The sequence below is a fragment of the Panthera tigris genome, chromosome A3 (assembly GCF_018350195.1).
Source record: "Panthera tigris isolate Pti1 chromosome A3, P.tigris_Pti1_mat1.1, whole genome shotgun sequence".
Classification (NCBI taxonomy): Eukaryota; Metazoa; Chordata; class Mammalia; order Carnivora; family Felidae; genus Panthera; species Panthera tigris.
Window position 1 is genome coordinate 23184033 of NC_056662.1, and position 24483 is coordinate 23208515.

At 44.4% G+C, this 24483-nt stretch overlaps 1 protein-coding gene across 3 annotated transcripts in view; it reads right to left on the reverse strand.

The window, feature by feature from the left end:
- CNBD2 (cyclic nucleotide binding domain containing 2) overlaps positions 1–21742 on the reverse strand; it is a 50776-nt gene extending 29034 nt beyond the window's left edge. The window contains exons 1-8 of one of the 3 annotated variants that reach the window (XM_042980492.1): positions 21556–21742; positions 20610–20657; positions 17263–17400; positions 14768–14821; positions 10193–10356; positions 4665–4821; positions 3991–4142; positions 1275–1413 (exon numbers count right to left, since the gene is read on the reverse strand). In XM_042980492.1, the coding sequence (XP_042836426.1) occupies positions 1275–1413; positions 3991–4142; positions 4665–4821; positions 10193–10356; positions 14768–14821; positions 17263–17400; positions 20610–20657; positions 21556–21630 (927 nt within the window). In that variant the 5' untranslated portion in view covers positions 21631–21742. The remainder of the gene's footprint in view (positions 1–1274; positions 1414–3990; positions 4143–4664; positions 4822–10192; positions 10357–14767; positions 14822–17262; positions 17401–20609; positions 20658–21555) is intronic. The other 2 variants (XM_007073633.3, XM_042980493.1) reach the window with 2 other exon arrangements.
- Positions 21743–24483: the final 2741 nt, after the last annotated feature.

Genomic DNA, 24483 nt, shown 5'->3' on the forward strand with positions numbered 1-24483 from the left:
AATTGTTGAGGGGCACCTGGGTGGCTCAGTCATTTAAGTGTCCAACTCTTGATCTAGGCCCAGGTCTTGATCTCAGAGTCGTGAATTCAAGTTCCACACTGGGCTCCACGCTGGGCACACTTAAAAAAAAAAAAAAAAAGACTTTTGAAAGAATGCCTGGCAAGTTTGGCAGAGGTGTGTGGCACTGGCAAAGGTGTGCACAGCTGGAAGTTAGATAAAGTGGATCTTTTTGGAGAGTAACTTGTTCCAAGATTCATAAAAATGATGATACCATGCAATTCTGCTTCTGAAAATCTACTCTGAGGTGATGAGCTCATGCGTGATTTCTTCCCTCTTTCCAGAACTCTGTTTTATGCTGTGGTCATATCACTTCTATAATTTAAAAATTATGATTTTATGTATTTATTTTTTTATTCTCAAGTTAGTCAACATACAGTGTAGTCTTGGCTTCAGGAGTAGAACCCAGTAATTCATCTCTTACATATGACACCTAGTGGTCATCCCAAAGAGTGCCCTGCTTAATGCCTGTCACCCATTTAACCCACCCCCTCACCCCCAGCAATCCTCAGTTTGTTGTCTGTATTTAAGAGTCTCTTATGGTTTACCTCCCTCTCTGTTTTTATCTTATTTTTCCTTCCCTTCCCCTATGTTCATCTGTTAAGTTTCTCAAAATCCACATCAGTGAAATCGTATATTTGTCTTTCTCTGACTGACTAATTTCGCTTAGCAAAATACCCTCCAATTTCATTCACATTGTTGCAAATGGCAAGATTTCATTCTTTTTCATTGCTGAGTAGTATTCCATTGCGTATATATACCACATCTTCTTTATCCATTCATCAGTGGATGGACAGCTGGGCTCTTTCCATAATTTAGCTATTGTTGATAGCACTGCTATAAACATCGGGGTACATGTGCCCCTTCAAATCAGTAAAAATTATAATTTTTAAAACTCGCCTGGCGTCACTAAGATTCAAGGGCCAAAATGCATAATTTAAGTATGTATCTGTATATAAATAAGCATGTATATGAACTTAAGGAGCAGGTACCCCTGTGGCCCTCTTTCTAATATAACAGCTGTGTGTCCCAAAGTTCACAGCAACCCTCGGAAGGAGGGAGCCCAAACGGTATGGTATGCCTTTTGCAGCTAACACATAGAAGCTCAGAGAAGGAGCTGTTGCAGAACAGGGGTCAGACCCTGCCTGTGTGGCCACAGGACATTATACTAGGCATGCCTTCCCAGCTTCCACCCTCCCCCATCCTAGACCTCTCACCTGGCAGACAAACATGATGGAGGGTGATTCTATGAAGTCTTTTAAGACCAGCTGGCCATACGAGAACTTCTCCACCTTCCCCAGGGTTACGAGCTTCCAGAGCTTTTCATCAGACCACGACTCAAACAGATCCATCTTCCTGAGGGGAAAATCCTGTTAGAATTCATTGGCCCTCATCACAGAATGTGCCCTGCTCTCAGCAGTTTCCAGAAAGGGAACACATTGTCTTGCTCTTGCAAGTGCCTGAGGTGGAGGATTTTACTTGCCCTCCTGTTGCCTCCCCTGGCCTGTGGCAGCGCCCTGGGGTTCTCTCCTCTGCTCTGCTTCTCTTCCTTCCACTCTTCCCTCCAGGGGCTTCTTCCTGGCTCCATCGCCTAACCTTGTACTCACTTGGCTAGTCTCATTCCAAGCAACTGAGAGTTCCTCACTCCAGCTCACCTACTATTCTGCCCCCAGCCCAGCAGTCCTGACCTTACCTTTGGTTTGGGCAGCTCACTCCAGCTTCCTCCAGCCTATTAGCTTCAAATATTCCAGGCTGTGGCCAGTGAATGGGAAACTTCTGGACTCCCCTCTTTTTTTTTTTTTCTATGACTGAAGGCCCACTCCACAGTGCCCCGCCTTCCCCTGAGCTCCTACACCACCAGTCAGGGGCTTGCCTTCCCTCACACACAGCACCACAGGGGCTGCTAACAATCATCTCATATTTTCTCAGCTCCAACAAATTATGAGGCCAGAACTCAGATGACTCAGGCCTCATCAAGGGCACTGAGTTCCATCCACAACACCAAGGGGGAACAGGGACGGTGCCATGTCCAAAGAGGAAGGGTCTGGAGACACAGGAAGGAAAGCAGGGTCACCACAGAGGGAACACCTATGGGGCCACACACTTTCCATAATCATCTCATTCAATCCTTACGATGATGTGGCAGAGATGAATCATTATCCTCACTTTGCAGAGCAGGAGACTAAACTCAGAGAAGGGAAGTGACCCATCTTGGGTTACATGGTTAATAAGCCCAAGAGCTGAGATTGCCACTCAGCCCTATTCTTCAACTGTGTGAAGACAGGAAATGTTCCTCTCTGCAGGATCAAGTCCTCCCTTCGCAGGCCCCAGCCCCTCTTACAGCCCCTGCTCTCCCACTCCACTCCACCCCACGGGGCAGCCCTCTGCTCACCACACTGCTCTAGAGGCGCACAACCCTACAGACTGTATTTTCAGGGTCAGTGCAGATACTTCATTTGATTTTCAGTCTTCTCCTAAAGACAAGTAACTAGAAATGATTAAGTGAGCACCTGCCTGTGCTTGGCGCAATGACAACACAAGGGTTACCATGGTAAAGGTGCCAATCTGCCCTCACTGCCATAGTGCTTCCTGAGGGGTATATAAACTGTAAAGGTGGTACTATATGATCAAGAAGTACAGTTTGAGGGTGCCTGGGTGGCTCAGTCGGTTAGGCGTCTAACTTCAGCTCAGGTCATGATCGCACGGTTCATGAGTTTGAGCCTCACATCGGGCTCCATGTGGACAGCTCAAAGCCTGGAGCCTACTTTGGATTCTGTGTCTCCCTCTCTCTCTCTGCCCTTCCCCCATTTGTGCTCTTCTCTCTCTCTCTCTCAAAAATAATAAACATTTTTTAAAAATTATAAAGAAATACAGTTTGAGGGCTCCTGGGTTACTCAGTCGGTTAAGCGTCTGACTCTTGATTTGGGCTCAGGTCATGATCTCACTATCGGTTGTGAGATTGCGCTCCATGTTGGGCTCTGCGCTAAGCATGAAGGAACCCCAAGGAACCTCAAGCTTGCTGAAAGCACACAGTGAGTCACACTTGAGTCAGCGCTAGAACCCAAGTCTCCAGAAGCAGACATCTATTGCTTTTGCAGCCAAGCATCAGGTCACCCTTTCCCCCAACTGTACCCTGATTTTATTTTGGGGGAAACTTCTTCTTGACTCTCAGACAATCAGAATGTCACTGACCCACGGATGAGTCAAATGAAGACAATCTGGTTCAGAAAGAACAAATCAGGGCCCCTGGGTAACTCAGTCAGTTAAGTGTCCAACTCTTGATCTTGGCTCGGGTCATGATCTCATGGTTCATGAGTTCAAGCCCTGCATCAGGATCTGCGATAGTGCAGAACCTGTTTGAGATTCTCTCTCTCCTTCTCTCTGCCCCTCCCCCCAAGTGTGCTCGCTTGCACGCGCTCTCTCTCTCTCTCTAAAAAAAAAAAAAAAAGAATTACAGTTTGGCTGGGGCTTTAAAGAAACACAGGGTGTGATAGAAGCACTGTGGGGCACTCTCTCTATTCTTGGGTGAGCGTAGATGGGGTTGGTTAGTGAGGTGGGGCAGTGAAGCCCAGGGACTTGCGAATTGAACATCCCAAGCCTTGCTTTTCTTAGCTATAAACCAGAGAGAACAAGAGAAACAATGTCACAGGTAAAAAGCCTTGATACAAAGGGCTTAGCACCCTGCCTGGCCGAGCAAGTGCTCCGTACGTTACCTATTCTATTAGTACCATCCCACAAGGAAGGGATGTTTGAGCTGAGACCTGAAGGTATAGTAGCAGTTTGCTAGATGGAGAAGTTGGGTGGGAGGTGTCTCCTGTCTCAAGAGCATTCCAGACACAAAGAAAAGCACCCACTATTTCCCACTGGGCCTAGGGCAAAGTCAGGCACCTAATAAACACCCAGGGGGAAGATGTTGGCTGATGATGGGAGTACCTAAAAAATTCAAACCGATGCTGAGCATCCTTTTGGAATTCCTGATCCAGCTTATTAGCAAAGAAATCTTCTCTGTCGACAACCAGGAACTCTGTTTCTTCCATACAGACCACGGTGGCCCTCCTTACTGAAGGACTCATAAGGCCCAATTCCTGTTGGGTGAACACAGGCAAAGGCAACTGAGAGGCTACCTCTGGCTTTCTACTCACAGCCTTGCCCACCGCTTTCCTGCTTCCATCAGCCCCCAGAAATCTCTATTCCCCAGACTGCAGATTCCTGGCTGGCCCTTCCCACCTCACTTCCCACCTCTAGGTGCTCACTTCCCACCTCTAGAGGCCCATCCCCTCCCTCTTAATATGCTGCCTATGGAAAAAGAGGCAACAGGCTTGACCAGACCAGAGAGAGGAAGCTGGAGGAGGCTGACTAAGGGGTCACTGCATCCCTGTGTTGTTATACAGGAAACATATTTCTTTTTAAACATCACAGGTGAAGGAGCCAGGCTTGGACATCACCTGGTCTAGTCAATGGGCTGGTGACAGGTTAAGGGCACTGGGACCCACAACAGGGCATGACTCACACAGAGGAGAGGGCAGGACTGGGCCTGGCTGTTCTACCAAGAGTCCCGTCAAGCCCCCAACCCTGCCCCAGGAAAACAGACCTTTCCCTGTACTCACCCCAAAACAGTCGCCCTTGTGCAACAACGTTGGGTGGGGGTCCAGGAAGGCACTGCTGCCATCCTCATCCTCAGTCACTGCGACTGTGCCCATGTAGATGAAATAAAAGCTGTTGCCCCTCTGCCCCTTCTTGACCATCACACGTCTGCGACCAAACCTGAGAAAAGCCCAAAGCCAGTAGATCTAGTAGCAGCAGGGAGCCTGGCCCCCTGGGAGGAGCTCTGGCCTGCTTGTGCTCTTTGCTTTGGAGCATGAAAGCACAGACTGGACTAGAAGGGACCTCATAGCAGCCCAGGCCCAGCCCCATCAACCTTGACCTCTTCACTAATGCTCACCTAGTCGCCTGCCTCCATCAGACCGCAGCTTCCTGAGAGCAGAGCCTTTGTCAGACTGCTTAGACATACAGTAAATGCTCAGTGAACAGCAGTTGAATGAATAAATGAGCAAATACTGAAAGTAATGAGTGAGTAGCTAAATGCTGAAGAGCAATGGCTTTCAAGTCAGACCTGGATCCAAGTCCTGATTCTGCCACTAGCTGTGTGACACTGGGCACTCATATTCTCTCTCTGAGCCTCAGTTTCTCGTCTGTAAAATACAGCTGAACATACCTAGAAAAGGATAGACAGATGGGTCTTGTTATAACCCCTAAGAGCTCACTACACAATTGGAAACCATTAGGGTAGAGGTGCCCAGGTCCAGAGCAAACTGGGAGTTTGCTCCTAAGCTTAGAGGAGGAAATTTTCTGTATTTCAAATGTAAGTTCAAATTTCACTTCTTTCAAGATTCATTCATTTCCTTCCTTCATTCAATAAATTAAATAAATACCAACTGTGTCTATCAGACACAGCGAAAAAGGACAGATTTTGTTCTGAAAATTATGGTCACGCACAGGGACTAAAGTTTAAAAATGCTTTAAGAGAGGTAAGCACAGACTAATTCAGAAGCATGGAGAAAGGGCATTTAACCCAGCTTAGGAAAGCCATGGCAGGCTCCAGAACAGTGTCTAGAGTCTTCCAAGTAGACAGAGAGATGAGAGAGTGTTCCAGGCAGAGGGATGACCATGTCCAAAGGCACAGAGGTGGCTGGAAGCAAGGCGTGTTCAAAGGAATAACAGTAAGCTCCATTAGAAAGGACAGTGGAAAACAGGGAGGTCAGGGGAATAGTGGGAGAGAAATTTGGCTGGGTCCAATCATAAGAGAGTACAAAAATTAGGCTAACTTTGGATTTTACCCAGAAGGTAATGGGGAACATTAAAGAGGAGGTGGCCCAGACAACAAAGACTAGATGGGAGAAGGCAGGCACATTCAGCTAGGAAATGACTTTGTGGATGAGAGAGCATGGCCAGTGTTCTTCCAAGAACAGACTCCTGGAGCCGGAGCAGAAAAACCCTCAGAAACTGTCTAGCTCAACCTACATTATGCGGATGAGGGAAGTGGGGCCCAAGGAACCCCAGGCTTGCTGAAGGCACACAGTGAGTCACACTTGAGTCAGCGCTAGAACCCAAGTCTCCAGAAGCAGACATCTATTGCTTTTGCAGCCAAGCATCAGGTCACCTTTTCCCCCAACTGTACCCTGATTTTATTTTGGGGGAAACTTCTTCTTGACTCTTGGACAATCAGAGTGTCTGACCCATGGATGATTCAAATGTAGCCAATCTGGTTCAGAAAGAACAAATCAGGGCATCTGGGTGGCTCAGTCGGTTAAGCGTCCAACTCTTGATCTTGGCTCGGGTCATGATCTCATGGTTCACGAGTTCAAGCCCTACATCAGGCTCTGCGATAGTGCAGAACCTGTTTGAGATTTTCTCTCTCCTTCTCTCTGCCCCTCCCCCACTCATCCTTTTTCTGTCTCTCTCTCTCTCATTCCTTCCCTCCCTCCCTCAAAATAAATAAACTTAAAAAAAAGAAAGAATGAATGAACAAACCCCAAGGCTGTGGCTTGAAAGACCAGGAAGAAATATTCTCTTTCCCAAAGGACTGAGACTGGAAAGAGGAAAATTTGGAGCCATGGTAATAGCAGCCATCTTGCTGCTGTAAAGGAGAGTCTAGCTGAGAAAGTGGTTTATGAGAATGCCATGTGAGGTGGAGAGAGATAGACAGACACTGGGTCCTGGTGACACTAGGCCCCTGGATTCAGCTGAGTCGGAAGCTAGAGAGCTATCCCAGCACTTTTCAGATACATGAGTCACTGATGCATTCCCTAGGGCTGGGTTTTCTGTGACTTGCAACTGAAAGAATTCTGTCTGATCTGCTAATTTCCAGTCCTGAAAATAATCATTGGGGTGCATGTGCCCCTTTGAATCAGCATTTTTGTATCCTTTGAATAAATTCCCAGTAGTGCAATTGCTGGGTCATAAGGTAGTTCTATTTTTGATTTTTTGAGGAACCTCCACACTGTTTTCCAGAGTGGCTGCACGAGTTTGCATTCCCACCAACAATGCAGTGGGGTTCCCCCTTCACATCCTTGCCAACATCTGTTGTTTCCTGAGTTGTTAATTTTAGCCATTCTGACAGGTGTGAGGTGGTATCTCATTGGTTTTGATTCATATTTCCCTGATGATGAGTGATGTTGAGCATCATTTCATGTATCAGTTGGCCATCTGGATGTCTTCTCTGGAAAAGTGTCTATTCATGTCTTCTCCCCATTTCTTTACTGGATTATTTGTTTTCTGGGTGTTGAGTTTGGTAAGTTCTTATAGATTTTGGATACTAACCCTTTATCTAACATGCCATTTGAAAATATCTTCTCCCGTTCTGTTGGTTGCCTTTTAGTTTTGTTGATTGTTTCCTCTGCTGTGCAGCAGCTTTTCATCTTGATGAGGTCCCAATAGTTCATTTTTTATTTCCCTTGCCTCCAGAGACATATCAAGTAAGAAGTTGCTGTGGCCGAGGTCAAAGAGGTTGCTGCCTGTTTTCTCCTGTAGGATTTTGATGGTTTCCTGTCTTATATCTATGTCTTTCATCCATTTTGAATTTATTTTTGTGTATGGTATAAGAAAGTGGTCCAGTTTCATTCTTCTCATGTTCCAGTTCTCCCAGCACCATTTGCTAAAGAGACTGTGTTTTTTCCATTGGATACTCTTTCCTGCTTTGTTGAAGATTAGTTGGCCATATATATTTGTGGGTCCGTTTCTGGGTTCTCTATTCTGTTCCATTGATCTGTGTGTCTGTTTTTGTGCCAATACCATACTGTCTTGATGATTACAGTTTTGTAATATAGGCTAAAGTCCGGGACTGTGATGCCCAAGTTTTGTTTTTCTTTTTCAACATCACTTTGGCTATTTGGGATCTTTCATGGTTCCATACAAATTTTAGGATTGTTTGTTCTAGCTCTGTGAAGAATGCTGGTGTTATTTTGAAATGGATTGCACTGAATGTGTCGATTGCTTTGGGTAGTATTGACATTTTAACGATATTTCTTCCTCCAATCTATGAGCATGGAATATTTTTCCATTTCTTTGTGTCTTCTTCAATTTATTTCCTAAGCTTTCTATAGTTTTCAGTGTATAGGTCTTTTACCTTGTTGGTTAGGTTTACTCCTAGGTATTTTATAGTTTTTGGTGCAATTGTAAATGGGATTGATTCCTTGATATCTCTCTCTGTTGCTTCAATTATTGGTATATAGAAATGCAGCCAGTTTCTGTGCATTGATTTTATCTCCTATGAATTCATGTATCAGCTCTAGCAGTTTTTTGATGGAGTCTTTCGGGTTTCCATGTGGGGTGTCACGTCATCTGCAAAGAGTGAAAGTTTGACATCTTCTTTGCCAATTGATTTCACTCATATGTGGAATTTGAGAAACTTAACAGATGAACATAGGGGAAGGGAAGGAAAAATAAGATAAAAACAGAGAGGGAGGCAAACCGTAAGAGACAAATACAGAGAACAAAATGAGGGTTGATGGGGGGGTTAAATGGTTGACGGGCATTAAGGAGGGCACTTTCAGGATGAGCACTGGGTGTCATATGTAAGAGATGAATCACTGGGTTCTACTCCTGAAGCTAAGACTACACTGTATGTTAACTAACTTGAGAATAAAAAAAAATAAGAAAAGAAAAGAAAATATCAAGTAGCCAAAGACAACTTTAACATTGCACTGATCATTGCACTGATGAGGATACTGAGGCTCGGAAAGGTTAAGCAGCTTGCCTGAGGTCGCACCTCAGAGTGGCAGCTGCAGCATTAAATTACAGAGCTTCTACCTCCACCTCCATGATTCTTTTTCTTTGCATGACATGTTCTGCCTGCTATGGAATCTTACTTTAAGACAGTGGTGACTTGCTCTTCTTCACTGAGCTAGAACAAAGCAGATGGTTCCTTCTGCCTGAACGTTCTTGTCTTACACCTCTACTTGTCAAATATACCTACTCAAATGACACCTCTTCTCTGAATCTGCTTTGGCCAAGCCAGCTGGAGCGTCCCCTCCTCTCCTGGGCTTATTACCTGTGAAACAAATCCTGCGTGGGTCATAGTCACATGTGATTATGTGACCTGTGACCTCCACAAAGGAAGATACCAGGGCAAAGACCTCAAGTGTCTTCACATCCTAGATTTTTAAGACAGGCCTTACCTCAAATATTCTGCTGTGCTTCCCCTCTTAAGCCATTGAAATGCCTGAGAAAGACAATGTTTCCACACACACACCTCTTAGACTTTTCTAGTACCAGATATTTACATAGTGCTTTTTTGTGCCATGCATCCTTTGACAATCTGGTGAAGCCTTCACAGAATAATGTTTTAAATATATAAAATAAAATACAGCAGAATTACAATTAAAAATTACCTTTTAAAATCCAAATTGTGGAATGGTATAGCAACCATTCCACATATTCAGTGCCATGTTAAGGCACTGAATAACCAGATCTAGCAGCAGATCTAATTACTACCGTAATTTCAAAGAGGTGAGGAATATAAATTATTTTTTGAGAAACCCGCAGCAACATGAATGTGTAATATTGGTGATTTCTTTTGGAGAAAAAGTCATGGGAATAGGTAATACTGTAGTGGTTCATTACATACATCCATGACTGAAGGAAATGATACATTTTAGTTAGGGATTAATGAAAACAGATACAAGTTTTTTTCTTATCCAAGTTCACACACTCTTACCTTAGGTTCCTATCTGGACATAGGACAATCACCTGTGATCCATTGTGGCTTTTAGGGCTTGGATTTGAGTCTCAGCTCTACTCCCTAATACGTGGGTGACAGAGCATGAGTCATTCTTACTACCTGAACCTGTTTCCTCATCTGAAAAAGGAGGGAATTGGGCCAGATCCTTTCTGAGGTTCCTATCAAACCCTTGCCAGATTCAGTGGCTCCTTAATTCTCGTAGACTCTCAGTAAATGAAGGAGATCAACTGTGCCACAAGAATACCAAGGAGCACTAAGGTGAACTGGCAGACAGCACTGAACTGACAGACACGGCTGAAATGCCATGGAGACGCTAAGAGACCTGCCATGGCCTTGTCAGGAAGGCTCTTCCTGCCCAGCCCGGCACAGGTGCCAAGGGGTGTGCCCCTCACTAACCGTTCAAAGCGCATGACTCTGGCCAGGAGCAGCTGCAGGGGCTCTGAGTAGTTGCGGTAGCTGTTCAGAACCTGCAGGAGGTTATAGAGGGCCTGGATCTCAGGCTCTGTCCTCCAGGAAGGCAGCTTCTGCATGATCTGAATGGCCCTTGGAGGAAGGTGACCCTGGGAAGAGAGGGCCAGAGTGACACACAAGACCTAGCAGAATGCCCCAGGGGCCAGTGGGCAACTCCCCACACTCCTGCTTTTTATGCTTTCCCACCCCCGATACAATAGTGGCTGACACGTAATGAGTGCTTTGTGTGCCCAGCATCAGGGTATGCATCTTACATGCACCATCTAACTGCACCTTTGCCCAGCCCAAGAAATGAGGCACAATTACTATTCCCATTTGACAGATAAAGACACTCGGGCAGGATCATAAGCTAGATCTGCTACATGCCCATGCCCGTATCTGCAACTCCAACTATACTGCCTGTGCCGTTCAGTGACCACTCCGAGTCAATATGGGGTTCCTGGGCTCCAGAGGCCTCTAGCATATGCATACTGCAGTCAGGGGAGACCTCCCTCGCCTCAGCCTATATCCTAGCATGCTATAGGAGACTAAGGAATAAAGAGAACCCACAGAAACTAACGCTGGTGAACCAGGATTCATGGACCAGAGGGCGGACAGATCTACCCATTCACCCACCACTCCCACCTGCTGGGAAAGTGGTACTTGAATTGTTAACACCCCTTCTGGTTGTCCATTGCACTTAGCATAAAATCTTAACTCCATACCCTAGCCGAGGGGCCCCACATGGTCTGACTCCCTACCCTCCCTACTCCTCACAAACTCACCTCCTGCCTCTCTCCTGTGTTCTCCAGTCTCTAGCTTTCTACCCATCTCCTGCAGGTGCCAAGCTCACTTCTGTCCTGTGGTCCTTGCTTGGGTTGTTTCCTCTGTCTGGAATGTCCTTCTCCTGGATTTTCACATGGCTGCTTCCTCCTTTTTATTCAGTTCTCAGTCCCTATGTTACCACATCCTCAGGGAGTCCCTAATGGATCATTTGACCTAGAATAGTAGGCCCCCTTCCCAGCAGTCTGTAGTCTCTGAATCATTTCTTTCAAAGCAATTAATACTTTGTGAAATGACCTTATTCCTTTTTGTTAATGTGTTTATTATCTGTCATTTCCCCTTCCTACACACACACACACACACACACACACACACACACACACACACACCCTGCCTCACTCACTCTAGAACTGCACTATCCAATATGGTGGCCATTAGCCACATGTGTGGCTATTTAAATTTAAACTAAATTAGATTAAAAAAATAAGTTCCTCAGGGGACACCTGAATGGCTCAGTTTATTAACTGTCCAACTCTTGGTTTCAGCTCAGGTCATGGTCTTGTGGTTTAGTGGGTTCAAGCCCCATGTCGAGCTCTGCACTAGCAGCACAGAGCCTGCTTGGGATTCTCTATCTCCGTCTCTCTCTGCCCCGCCTCCACTCACATTGTCTCTGTCTCTCTAAAAATAAACTTAAAAAAAAATAAACTTAAAAAAAAAAAAGTTCCTCAGTCACACTAGCCACAAGGGCTATATGTGTCTGCTAGCTACTATACAGGACAACACAGACAACTGAATGCTTCCATTATCTCAGAAAGTTCCATTGGATATAGGTGTTCTAGAATACAAGCCCCAATATAAACACGATAGTGGCTTCATCTATCTTATTTACCCCACTCTAGAATAATGTCTCACAGGTAGTAGGCACTCAACAAAATAAAAATAAAAATTTATGGAAAGAATGAATGTAAGAAGACTTACATAAACGTAGTTGTCACAGAAGCCAAAAGAAAGTGGGACATGATGAGTTCTGGACCATAGATCTGAAGCCTTGCGTGTTCACACACAAGGGCAGTGTTTCTCAGTGATTAATAATGCACAGGCTCTGGTGCCAGGTACCTGGGTTTGAACCTTGGCCTGCTCCTTCCTAGCTGTGTGTCCTGGGACAAGTCACTTCTCTCTGAGCCTTCCCTATCTGAGAACAGCAGAACCTAACTGTATAAATAGCAGAGCTAATACATGTAAAGGGCTTACAATAGGCCCAGCTCCCAGTGAGGACTATGGAAGTGTTGGCCATTTTTAAGGTCTGAATCCAATCTTCTTCCTTCCTAACCCTCTCTTGCTATCAATAACCCACTGAGATTCCTCTACAGGGTTGATTTATGACAAAACACAGATCCCTCTGCTTTCTATGAACAGAACTGATTCTTTGGGTCCACGAGGGGCCCTAATTCTTTTAGGAAATCTCTCTTGACACACCCAGTCTTCAGAGACTCCCTTCTCTGGATTCCTATAAAACTTATTCTGTTATTTAACTTGCCAGGTAAGTTACCTCACCTTAATTTCTACTTAGCTCCTTGAGGATCGGTGGGGATGTTACACCACCTAGTATCCCCACAACCAAACACAGATCTAAGCTTAGACCTCAAAAAAAAAAAAAAAGAAAAGCACAGAAAAGAAAAGAGAAGAGAAGAGAAGAGAAGAGAAGAGAAGAGAAGAGAAGAGAAGAAAAAAAGTCTGGGGAAAAGGGAGTATAATTCAAACAGGGCTGGGGAGACTTGGGTCCTACCTGCTTCTAGGGGTTCATAGCCTCCCTTGCTTCAGGCCAGCTACACCTCATTGTGTTCCACTAGCATACAGGAAGGATTAAGGAAAAAAAAGAGGGACTGCCCATAATCCTACCACCCAGATTTAGCCATTAACATCTGGCATACTCATTTCTGGCCTTTTTCTTATATATAAATAAAAATTTTGAAAATAACACTAGTTTTCCATTAAAAATCAGAACAATATACATGCTTACAAATCTCCTTTTACCGTACCACCTCCAATTCAAATCTGCTCTCCACCACCAGGGTTTGCCCTTTTTATGTATTAATATATACTCATGCATATACATACAGCCACAGTATAGAGGGTTACAGTATAGATGGTTGCTTTATTTTTTATTTACATGAATGTCAGACTTCAGATATGGTTTCTGCAACTTGCTTTTTCCCCCAATTTTTTTCACTATGTTTTTGAAATGTACCCATTGTTTCCAGTGTCTCACAACTGCTATAACAAACAAGTCTATGATTTTAAGGCTCTATGAGTTATGTAACCATCATCGCAATTGATTTCAGAACCAGTTCATCACTCCATAAAGAAAACAAGTGCCCATTAGCAGTCAGTCACTCAAAGGGCAGGTTTATGTAATCAGAGCCAGAGTTAGATAACTCCTAGAGGAAGCTGAGAGGCCCTGCCTATACAATGGATGTTTTCCTTTGTGCCCTCTTCTCTCTCTCTGCTGCCCTGCACAGAACTGCCTCCATCTTTGGAATTTTGTGGCTCTCAGAGTTTCTCCTGCCTCAAGAGTAAAGCTTGGATAACCATCAATGTCCAGTGTCAGACACCGGCCAGTCTGGAAAGTTGGAAAAAAACAAACAAACCCAGAATTTGGTTGACTTAACATCATGGGGCATGAGAAAGTAGATCATGCCCAGGAGAAACAGGCAACAGAAGCCGTACCCTGGCTCCAAGGAGGGAGAGGGGGAGAGAGTGGCCCAGGTGGTCCTGATACCAGTTACAAAACTATTATCCTCCCATCCCTGAGAGAAACACCAACATGGCTACCCCAGGCCAGGGTCAAGTCAGGTCTCACTGGTAAGAACTTCAAATCCTTCCTATAAATAGGTAGACCCCTTTAAAATTTAAATTAAATTTAAAATTTTAATTTAATATCCAAGATTTGGTGGGAAGAAACTGGGAAGATAACAATTCTTGAAATTCAGAGAACAAGTCACATGTCCAAAGCCTCACCCAGATATGAGTCATTCACTCCCCAGAATGGCCATCTGATACCCATGTGGGAGACAGGTGTACCCAGTGTCTCTCAGAAAACTTGAAAGAGGGGCGCCTGGGTGGCTCAGTCGGTTAAGTGGCCGACTTCGGCTCAGGTCATGATCTCGCGGTCCGTGAGTTCAAGCCCCGCATCAGGCTCTGTGCTGACAGCTCAGAGCCTGGAGCCTGTTTCAAATTCTGTGTCTCCCTCTCTCTCTGACCCTCCCCCGTTCATGCTGTCTCTCCCTGTCTCAAAAATAAATAAACGTTAAAAAAAATTGTTAAAAAAAGAAAACTTGAAAGAGTCAGAATTCACACATAAGCCTGGGCTTTTCCCACCACCCTGATTATTTCTCCTCTGCCTGGAGCTCTCACAGCCTCTGCTTTGCCTTTGGCTGTGTGTCCACAGGTCCAAGTACAGGAGCTCTTCCCTGCTGGTTCTGCTCAGCTTCTAAGGCAACAACAGGTTCAGAGGAGGGGCGGGGTTCACAGCCTTGGAAAGTCAGGACTGGGATCTTGGGATCACTGAGACCAGCTAGTTTATAGATGAGGAAACTAAGAGGCTAGCTCAGGATGACACACTGGCTTCATGGCAGAACCTGGACTAAACCCAGCTGTCCTGATACTCAGCCCAATGCTACTTCCAGGCCATCATGCAGAAAGAAAATTCCCAGCCAGCAAGGTCAGAGTTATACATACCTCCTCTGCAACAAAGTCCATGGTATCAAATGTGATTCGGCCTTGCTTCCTTTTCTGGGGGGGAACAAAAAGGAATGAGGAAGAAGAAAGAGAATCAGCAAGAGTGCTCCTAAAATCTTGCACTTAAACCCTCCGGCGTCCCCATCCCCATGGTGGTCAGGAAGCCACAGGAACCCTTCTACCAGCTGGCCCTCTCATATCTACCTCAAAGGCCCAAATTCAGACCCAGACTTAGGCCCAGAATTGACAATGTGTCATTGTAAATATGGGCTGGGGGAGGATAAAGAGAGGAAGGATGGAAAGAGAAAAGAAAGAGGGGGAAAGAAGCAAATGGGAAAGTGGAGAGGGACAAAAAGGGATAAAATGGAGGCACCGATGAAGCCAATCTTCACCAAGTGCCTATAAGGAGCCAAGCATGTGCTTCTTCCTTATTTATTCCATTTCATCATTAGGACAAAGCAGGTATTACTGAGCTCCATTTTGAACTTGAGGTGAGTGAAGGAACCTTCCCAAGGATCACACACTGAGTATACAGTCTTCTTCTAGAATATGGCCAGGAGGAGGAGGTGTAAGAGATCTTAGGCATGAACCAACCCAACTCTATCTCCTAATGGATGCAGGGGAGTTGTGGAAAGGTAGAGGAAGAGGCAGAGAGAAGGGGGAGGATATGTTAGGAGCAGCTGGGGAGAAGGAAAGGGACAAACAAGGCCCTGACCACCATCTGAGCCAAACCAGGACCCCCACCCATCTGTCTAGGTAGGCATACCTCAGGTCCTCCCCACCTAACTGCCCCATATATAGCTTGTGTACCTGTATGGTGCTTCTCAAGAAGGCCAGTGAAGGAAAGCAGTGGTACTCAGAAAGATATGAATTCACATGCTCTGATGAAAACTGGTCTCTCTACCCAACCCTACACTCCGGCCCCCCAGCTCTCTGCCCATTGCACATATGACTCCCATAGGCTGCCGTTGAGAGGCTTCTGCTCTGCTCAAGGCCACCCTGCCTAGGCAATGTTGTTTGGCCTCACACTTCCCCAATGACAAGACTGATTTGGGTCTTCAACTTCCAAATGCCCAGGCACCAGCTCAAGTCTTCTGGTAAACAAAGACTCCCGTTACCACTGCATGATGACACCCTGAGTCAGAATGTCCTTGCTGACAGCAAACCTCAGTCTCTCAGGTTCCAATTCTTCCACTTCATCCCCTCCCAACTTATGGCCCAACCACAGGGCAGAATCTGGCTGCAGACTCAGTTGGTTTGGCCAGAATAATGTCTTTAAAATATATGAATTTGAGGGGCACCTGGGTGGCTCAGTTGGTTGAGCTTCCAACTCCAGCTCAGGTCATGATCTCACAGTTTGTGGGTTGTCCCTCCCCTCCCCGCCCTCAAAAATAAATATTAAAAAAATTTTAATATATGAATTTGAATGTCTTTAGATACGGCATTCTCTTCCTTTCTGCAGACCCAGAGGCCCCAACTCCCTGCTACATCTTAAACTCAGCCCCACATACCTGCTGGCCCCTTCAAGACCAATCTAAGACTGCCTTTCTTTCACTCATCAGCACTGCCCATATCCCTCTCCTTCAGAAACCATTTGGGGCAAATTCTTGGACTGAATCACTGGGTGGAGTTAGGAAGCAGGGCTGAATCTAGTCACTCTAGGCACAAAAGGAAAATGGGCAGAGTTCATCCAGGGATTGGGAAAAACTTTGGAGTCCTGGATGGTAATGAAGACACCTTTGGGGATCCAGAACAGGTTAACAGAAGGTGATCAACTTTTCTGAGCTAAAAAGGGCACATGAGCTATCACTGGCATAAACTGCAACCTTCTAGAAAATCTAGACAGCATGGTCTCCAGAGTGAGCAGGGCCATGCATGTGTTCCCTTGTTTAAATGGGGGGGACAGGAAAGAAGATAGAGAAGATGAACAGTGGTAGGCATTCAGAAAACCCGGACTCTAATGAGACTTCTGGATTTCTCTGGCTCCTTTGATTCCCACTGATATGGAGATAGCTTCTTCCCCACTCCGGATGTTTCTTTCTACATGGAGGTAGTTGCACTGGTAGAACACTACCGGCCCCTTTCTTGCACATTGAGAAGGAGTGACTTAAACTCCTTGGTGAATTTTGGAAAGAAAAACTGGGTGTGATCATTCCTTCTCTGTCCCTCTGAGCCCACATTCTGCTCTGTCCTCCTCTGTTGTGAATGTGGGGCAGGAAGTCCTGGTCCACAGTGGAGGCCTGCCTTGGTCCAGCACTGTCTCTGGGCACATAAGGTTGTCTAATTTGGGGATGTAGTTCTAGGTCATCCTCTCACTTGATGATATAAGTCACTTCTCCAATAGAAGTCCCATTGTTAACAAAAGTGACAGATGGGTCTCCTATCTGTCTTTCCCTTTGTCTCCTGTTGGTTCAGAATATGGACTAGGAAGTGGGGTGCTATTTATTGGACCCCCCCCTTAAGCCCTCATAATCCTGCCAAGGCCAGCTGCTTACATCCCAGAAGGAAAAGATAGGGTGCTTTCTGTGAGGAGTCTCAATGATCTGATATTCCCGAAATCCCCCAAGGCCTTGGCGGAACATTTTACACACTCGGATCATCACAATGATATCCTTGGTGAGCCGGTACAGCCCCTGTGGAAACAAAACAAACAAGATCGTAGAAACCATTTGTTTTTAACAGCCACCAGCACGCTGGACATTGCTAACAAGGTGAGATGGAAGAGTGGTGTGCCAGAGCCATGGTTATGTTTTCGGAAAGTTTTCAAGCCTGTTCAAATCATGTTGGTAGCCCAAAAATGACCACAGCGGGGAGTATTTATGCCGCAGAAACAGATAACTACTACAAATGGGAGCACCTCCCTCCCCAAGAGCTGGTCATGTAAAATATTCACCAACCCAGCTCTAGTTATATACCAAGTCCTTCACTTTGGTCCAGAAAACAGCACAAATAACAGTAGGGTACAGTGATGCAAAGAGCTTGTATTTTGGAATTAGATGGATCTGAGGAAAGAACAGTCAAGCAGATGCAACACTGCTGGCTTTGAAGACAGAGGAAGGGGGCCGTGAGCCAAGGGATATAAGTAGTCTCTAGAAGCTAGAAAGTCCAGGAAATGCATTCTTCCCTAGACTCTCAAGAAAGGAATGCATCCCTGTTGATACATGGATTTTAGCCCAGGGAGACCCATGCCAGACTTCCAGCCAATGTAAAATAATATAATCTGTATTAAGCCACTAAACTGTGCGATATGTTTTTTTTTAAGTTTATTTATTTATTTTGAAAAAGACAAAGACAGCCCAAGTGGAGGAGGGGCAGAGAGAGAGGGAAAGAGAGAGAATCCCAAGCAGGCTTTGTGCTGCTGGTATAGAGCCCAACTCAGGGTTCAAACTCATGAAACCGCGAGATCATGATGTGACCCAAAACCAAGAGTTGGACGTTTAACTGATGGAGACGCCCAGGCACCCCTAAATTGTGTGATATTTTAGTTAACAGAAGTGATAGGAAACTAATATAATCACTCATCCAAGCTGGGTCATCGATTCCACGCATTCCTTGAACCTGGGAATTTGGAACTGGAACTGAGAACAAATCAGACTCTTTATCCCAGTATGAATTTGGGAGTAAGGGCAGTCACCCTCTGCCTGCCAAGTAAAAATACAGGGCATAGGGAAACAAGTTCAACACCACAGAGACAAATCCAGAATGTGAGGCAATCTACAAGTCAACTAACCCAGTTTCTTAAGAGACATACAAATAAATGTAAAGCATGAACCTTGATTGGACCCTGATTCATAATAACAAGCTGTAAAAGCCATTATTTAGGGACAAATAAGGAAATTGAATATGACGAGAGATTAGATGATATTAGGGAATTAGTGTTAATTTTCTTAATATTATAGTGACATTGTAATTATGTCTTTATTTTTAAGAAGTGTCATAAAAAATGCATCTTCCTCTCAAATGATTCAGCAAACACACACCTATGCACAAACACAAACACAAATATGTACAGTCAATGTGGTAAAATGCTGACTGTTATATCTAAGGGGTGATCATTACATATACTGCAACTTCTGTGCTTGAAAATTTCTATAATTAAACAAATTCAAAAGCTAAAAACTTTTATTAACTTCTGTTAATAAGGACATAATAAATAAAATGAAAAGACAAACTGAAGACTGGAATATATTGGCCATGCACATAATCAACAAAGGATTACTATCCAAAATTACAAAGAATAGCTATTACAAAAAATTACTATCCCAAACTGTTTTTTAATTTTAAAGAATTCTATAAATCAAAGGAAAAATACATATAACCCAAAAGAAAAATGAACAAAGGATATGAATAGGTAATGCAAAAGGAAAACTCAGATTACCTGTAAGTAATGAAAAGAGGGGGCACCCGGGGGTGCCTGGGTGGCTCAGTTGGTTAAACATCTCACTTCGGCTCAGGTCATGATCTCGCTGCTTGTGGGCCCTGCGTCAGGCTCTGTGCTGACAGCTTGGGACCTGGAGCCTGCTTTAGATTCTGTCTCCCTCTCTCTCTCCCCCTCCCCTGCTTCATGCTCTGTCTCTCTCTCTCTCTCTTTAAATATACATAAATAAATATATTTAAATATATATATACATTATATAAATATATATAAATAAATATACATTATTATATTTATATAATATAAAATAAAATATATATACATATATATGTATATATATACATTATATATATAAAATATATATACATTATAAAATAATGTATATAAATATACATTAAAATATATATACATTAAAAATATATATATACAAAAATAAATATACATTACAAAATTTTTTTTTTAAAAAAAGAGGGGCACCTGGCAGGTTCAGTCGGAGCAGCATGCTAGTCTTAATCTCGAGACTGTGAATTTGAGCCCCACATTGGGTGTGGAGATTACTTAGATAAAAATTTTAAAAAAAGAAGATGAAGAAGAAGAAAGAAAGAAAGGAGGGAAGAAGGGAAGGAGGGCTGTGGGGGGGGGGTAAGAAATGGGTGCCTGGATGGCTCAATCAGTTAAGCATCCAACTCTTGATTTTGGCTCAGGTTCATGAGATTGAGCCCCACATTGGGCTCCACGCTCAAAGTGTGAAGCTTGCTTGGGATTCTCTCTCCCTCTCTCTCTGCCCCTCTCACGCTTGCTCACTCTCTCTCTCTCTCTAAAAATAAATAAACTTTTAAAAATATACATGGAAGGAAGGAAGGAAGGAAGGAAGGAAGGAAGGAAGGAAGGGAGGAAAGAAGTAAGGGAGGGAGGGAAGGAGAGAGAGAGAGGGAGGGAAAGAGAGGAAGGAAGGAAAGAAGCAAGGAAGGAAGCAAGGAAGGGAGGGAGGGAAGGAAAGGGGTGCCTGAATGGCTCAGCTGGTTAAGCATCTGACTTCAGCTCAGGTCATGATCTCACCATTTGTAAGTTCGAGCCCCACATTGGGTTTCTCTGTCTCCTTCTCTCCCTGCCCCCCACCTCAAAATAAATACACTTAAAAATTAAAAAAAAAAAAAAAAAAAAAAAAGGAAAGAAGGAAAGATTCTGGGGGCACCTGACTGGCTCAGTCAGTGGAGCATGCAAATCTTGATCTCAGGGTTGTGAGTTTGAGCCCTATGTTGAGTGTAGAGAGTACTTAAAAATAAAACCTTAAATTAGAAAGAAAGAAAAGGAAGGAAGGAAGGAAGGAAGGAAGGAAGGAAGGAAGGAAGGAAGGAAGGAAGGAATGGGGGGAGGGAAGGAAGGGGGTGGGAAGGGGAGGGGAGGAACATTACTAGAGATAACAGAAAGTAAGTTAAAGTGACAACGATACCATTTTATGCTTACCAGATTTGGGGAATGGAAGGCATTTCCCATGGGAAAAGCTGAAAACAACTGAATGTATCAACACATTATAAGACAGTAAGAGGAGTGAACATAGCACTAGAGTTGTTTGTACATGTATGTCTATGTGGGTAAAGCTCACACAAAATTTTGAGTGAAAAAAAGGTTGAAAAATGATGCCATTTTTGATACCACTTAAAAAAATGTGCTACATGCTATGTTGCTTACAAATACATACAAATGTAATAAAATTTTTAAATCCAGATAGGAAGGGTACACATCCTCAGGAAAGTGGTCACCAGTGAGGAGGAACAGAATGGGATGGTAAGAAGGTTCACCTGTAACTGTAATGTTTTCTTTGAAAAATACATATCTGCAGGAAATATGGAGAAAGTTTTTATAAATAAAATTAATACTCATCACATACCAATTTTCCATTGTCAGGCACTATTCTAAGCCCTCTATATGTATTGGCTCATTTAGCCCTCAACAATAAATCAATTCAGTAGATACTATCATCACCTTTACAGAGGCAAAAACAGGCACAGCAAATCAAGTAACTTGCCTAATACTAATATTAGTCATAGGACTAACAGGTGATAGGGATTTGAACCCAGCAGTCTGGCTCCAGGGTCCATAAATTTAACCTATCACTCTGTCCTGCTGCCAGGCCTTATTCTCTCTGGATTTCACAATAGCAGGAAAGGTGGATACAGAGCCGTTCTTAGGGGCTTGGAGTGTAGCCTGTGGTAAGCCCATTGTCAAGAGGAAAGGAAGGGGTCAGGATTCAGTCTTTCTGAAGCCTAACATGGAAGTCTACCCTTTGTGCCACGCTGTAACCCCAAAAGGTGCAGGGTGGGCCCCCTCCTACACCTGCCTCTCCCTTCCTCAAAATACCTGTCTGTGCAACCTCCCACTCTCCCCTCCCAGGACCCCTGACACTCCTCACCAGTTCCTTCTTCAGGATCTGCCATGAATAAGACACTCTATATCTCCTCATGGTTCCTGAGCTGGCAAATGGCATAACGAGCCCCTTTGCCGTTCAAGGGTAGGACCACAAATCCTTCCCAAAGAATCCACTTATATTAGAAACAAATAGCTTCCTGCAGTGGCAAGGTAGAAGCTCCTCTCCACTCCTCATACCCTACCAACAGCTTCTGAAAGCCTTGAGTTCTGAGAAAATCTCATTCTCAGAATCTCCTTACGTCACAATGGAGGGTTCTGGAAGAGAAGGCAGTGGGAAGGAATTGGAATCTGGGAGTCTAATATTTATTGAGCACCAACAGGCATTATCTTATTTATCCTCACAACAACCACAAGGTGAGGGGCCTCCTACCCAGTCCCTACATAAGACTGAGGCTCCAAGTAGCTAACTGACTGCCAATCATGGGGCCGTCTTAAAGGAAGTAGGAGGTTTCTGGGCTGGGAGGAGGAGCACCCAACACCTCAGCCTAGGGGGCACTCCGAGGCTTAGAACTTGGCAGACCCTGAAGTGTTGTTGTATGGCACTGTCCTACAAATCTTGTTAAATCAGCAAATCAGGAACACTCAGAAAATCAGAAGTCCTCCAGAGACGCCTAGGTGGCTCAGTCGGTTAAACGTCTGACCAGTTCAGGTCATGATCTCATGTTTCATGAGTTCGAGCCCCACATCGGGCTCTGTGCTGACAGCTCAGAGCCTGGAGCCTGCTTCAGATTCTGTGTCTCCTTCTCTCTCTCTGCCCCTCCCCCACTCACACTCTGTCTCTTTCTCTCTCAAAAATAAATAAACATTAAAAAGAAAAAAAATCAGAAGTCCTTGGCTAAATGAGGTTAAAATGTTGAAAGGAATTTGGTGGCTAGAACTCAATGACTCTGAGGTCCTTCCAAAGGTAGAGAAGAATATAGGATCTAAAGTACTGCCATCTACTAGATTAAAGATGGCAGTTGATCATCCCAATTTGCTCTCATACAAGAATCTTCAATAAAAAACGACGACTCTGGGTGCTGCGTGGCAGTTAAGCGTCTGACTCTTGATTTCGGCTCAGGTCATGATCTTGCAGTTCATGGGTTTAAGTCCAGTGTCGAGCTTCACACTGACAGCATGGAGCCTGCTTGGGATTCTCTCTATCCCTCTCTCTCTCTGCCCCTTCCCTGTCCTCTCTCTCTCTCTCTCTCTCTCTCAATAAATACATAAACTTGAAACAAAACGAACAAAAAACCCTGATGACTTCAAGTACTGCATGATTTGCCATTCCTAACCAGCTACACCTATCTGCCAACCCTCTACCCACTGACTGCCAAATGGAAGGACACAACATGGTGAAGACAGTCTGATGGTGAATAAGACCCAAGCTCTGAATTACTCAATTCAAAGGTCACCACTCCTAGGGTGAGCCACTAACCACTTACAAAGATGAGAAGAGATCAAATTGGTTTTTTTCCCCCTTACCTGGAGAAAAGATGCAAAGTACTCAGGGAAAACAGAGTACGTGAAAGTTTCAGACAAAAAGAGAGAAGAGCAATGTGGGGCTTTTGCCTCCCCTTCCACAGACCTGGTCTTAAGGAAGGAAATACAAAAGTTTAGGGGATTTCTCAAACAAACCACTGGGGATGGGGAAGGCAAGAGAAATGGTGGGAGGTGGCTCTGGACAGGGAGGTATCTGATGGGTCCTGGGAGCTGCCTGACAGGCAAGTGATGTGGCGAGGACAGACTCACAAAGGGGGCATTGGAGGATACTGGTAAGTAGGACCAAGAACCTGATGAGACCCTGAAAGTAGACATTCCCTACTTCACCTCTTGCCAGCAGTGGTTGTATAATTTCCCTGGGAATTGGATCAGTACTGGGGAGAAAGAGGCAGGAAGTTTGGAGAACCTTGAACTGGCCTAAGATGAATCAATCAGCATGAAATTACATTCCCTCAAAATTACTGGACTGGATCTCAATTTACCTGAAGACATCTAAATTAAGTTGTCTATAAGGAGGCAGGCTGGAGACTCAGACATTAAAGTCAGCTCTAGAAATTAAAAAAAGTGTCATTTTTGTCCAAGTTTCTAATCTTATAATTGAACTGTTGCAGAATAGAATGTTAGAAAGGGCATTGGTCCTATTCTACTGTGATCTTGGGTAAATCACTTAACCACATTGGGCCTCACTTTCCTCCTTTTATTTAAAAAAATTTTTTGTAAGTTTATTTATTTTGAGAGAGAGAACACACATGCAAGTGGGGTAGGGGCAGAGAGAGAAGGGAGAGAGAATCCCAAGCAGGTTCTGCACTGTCAGCACAGAGCCTGATGTGGCACTTGAACTCACAAACTATGAGATCGTGACCTGAGCCGAAACCAAGAGTCCGGCGCTTGACAGACTGAGCTACCCAGGCACCCCATCCTCCTTTTAAAACTGAGTCAGAGGGCCCCCTGGGTGGCTCAATTGGTTAAGTGTCCAACTTTGGCTCAGGTCATGATCTCACAGCTCATGAGTTTGAGCCCCACGTCGGGTTCTGTGCTGACAGCTCAGAGCCTGGAGCCTGCTTTGGATTCTGTGTCTCTCTCTTCCCTTCTCCCATTTGTACTCTGTCTCTCTCTCAAAAATAAATAAACATTTAAAAATTTTTTTCAAAAACTGAGTTAGAGTCAGTTCTACAAATAATTTCTTTTTAAGGTCCTTGTTTTGCTAATTGTAAGAATTATGCAACAAACATTTATAGAGCTCCAACTACATACAAAGCGTGAAAAGGTGAATAAGACATGGTCTCTGTTCACAAGGAGTTCACAATATGGTGGAAATGGAAACCATAAGAGAAAGCCATAAGAGAAAGCTGGACTACAATAAAGCTATAAAGATAAATTAAAGAAAGGGCAGGGCCTGATCAGGGAGCATGAGATGTAGCTGGAATGT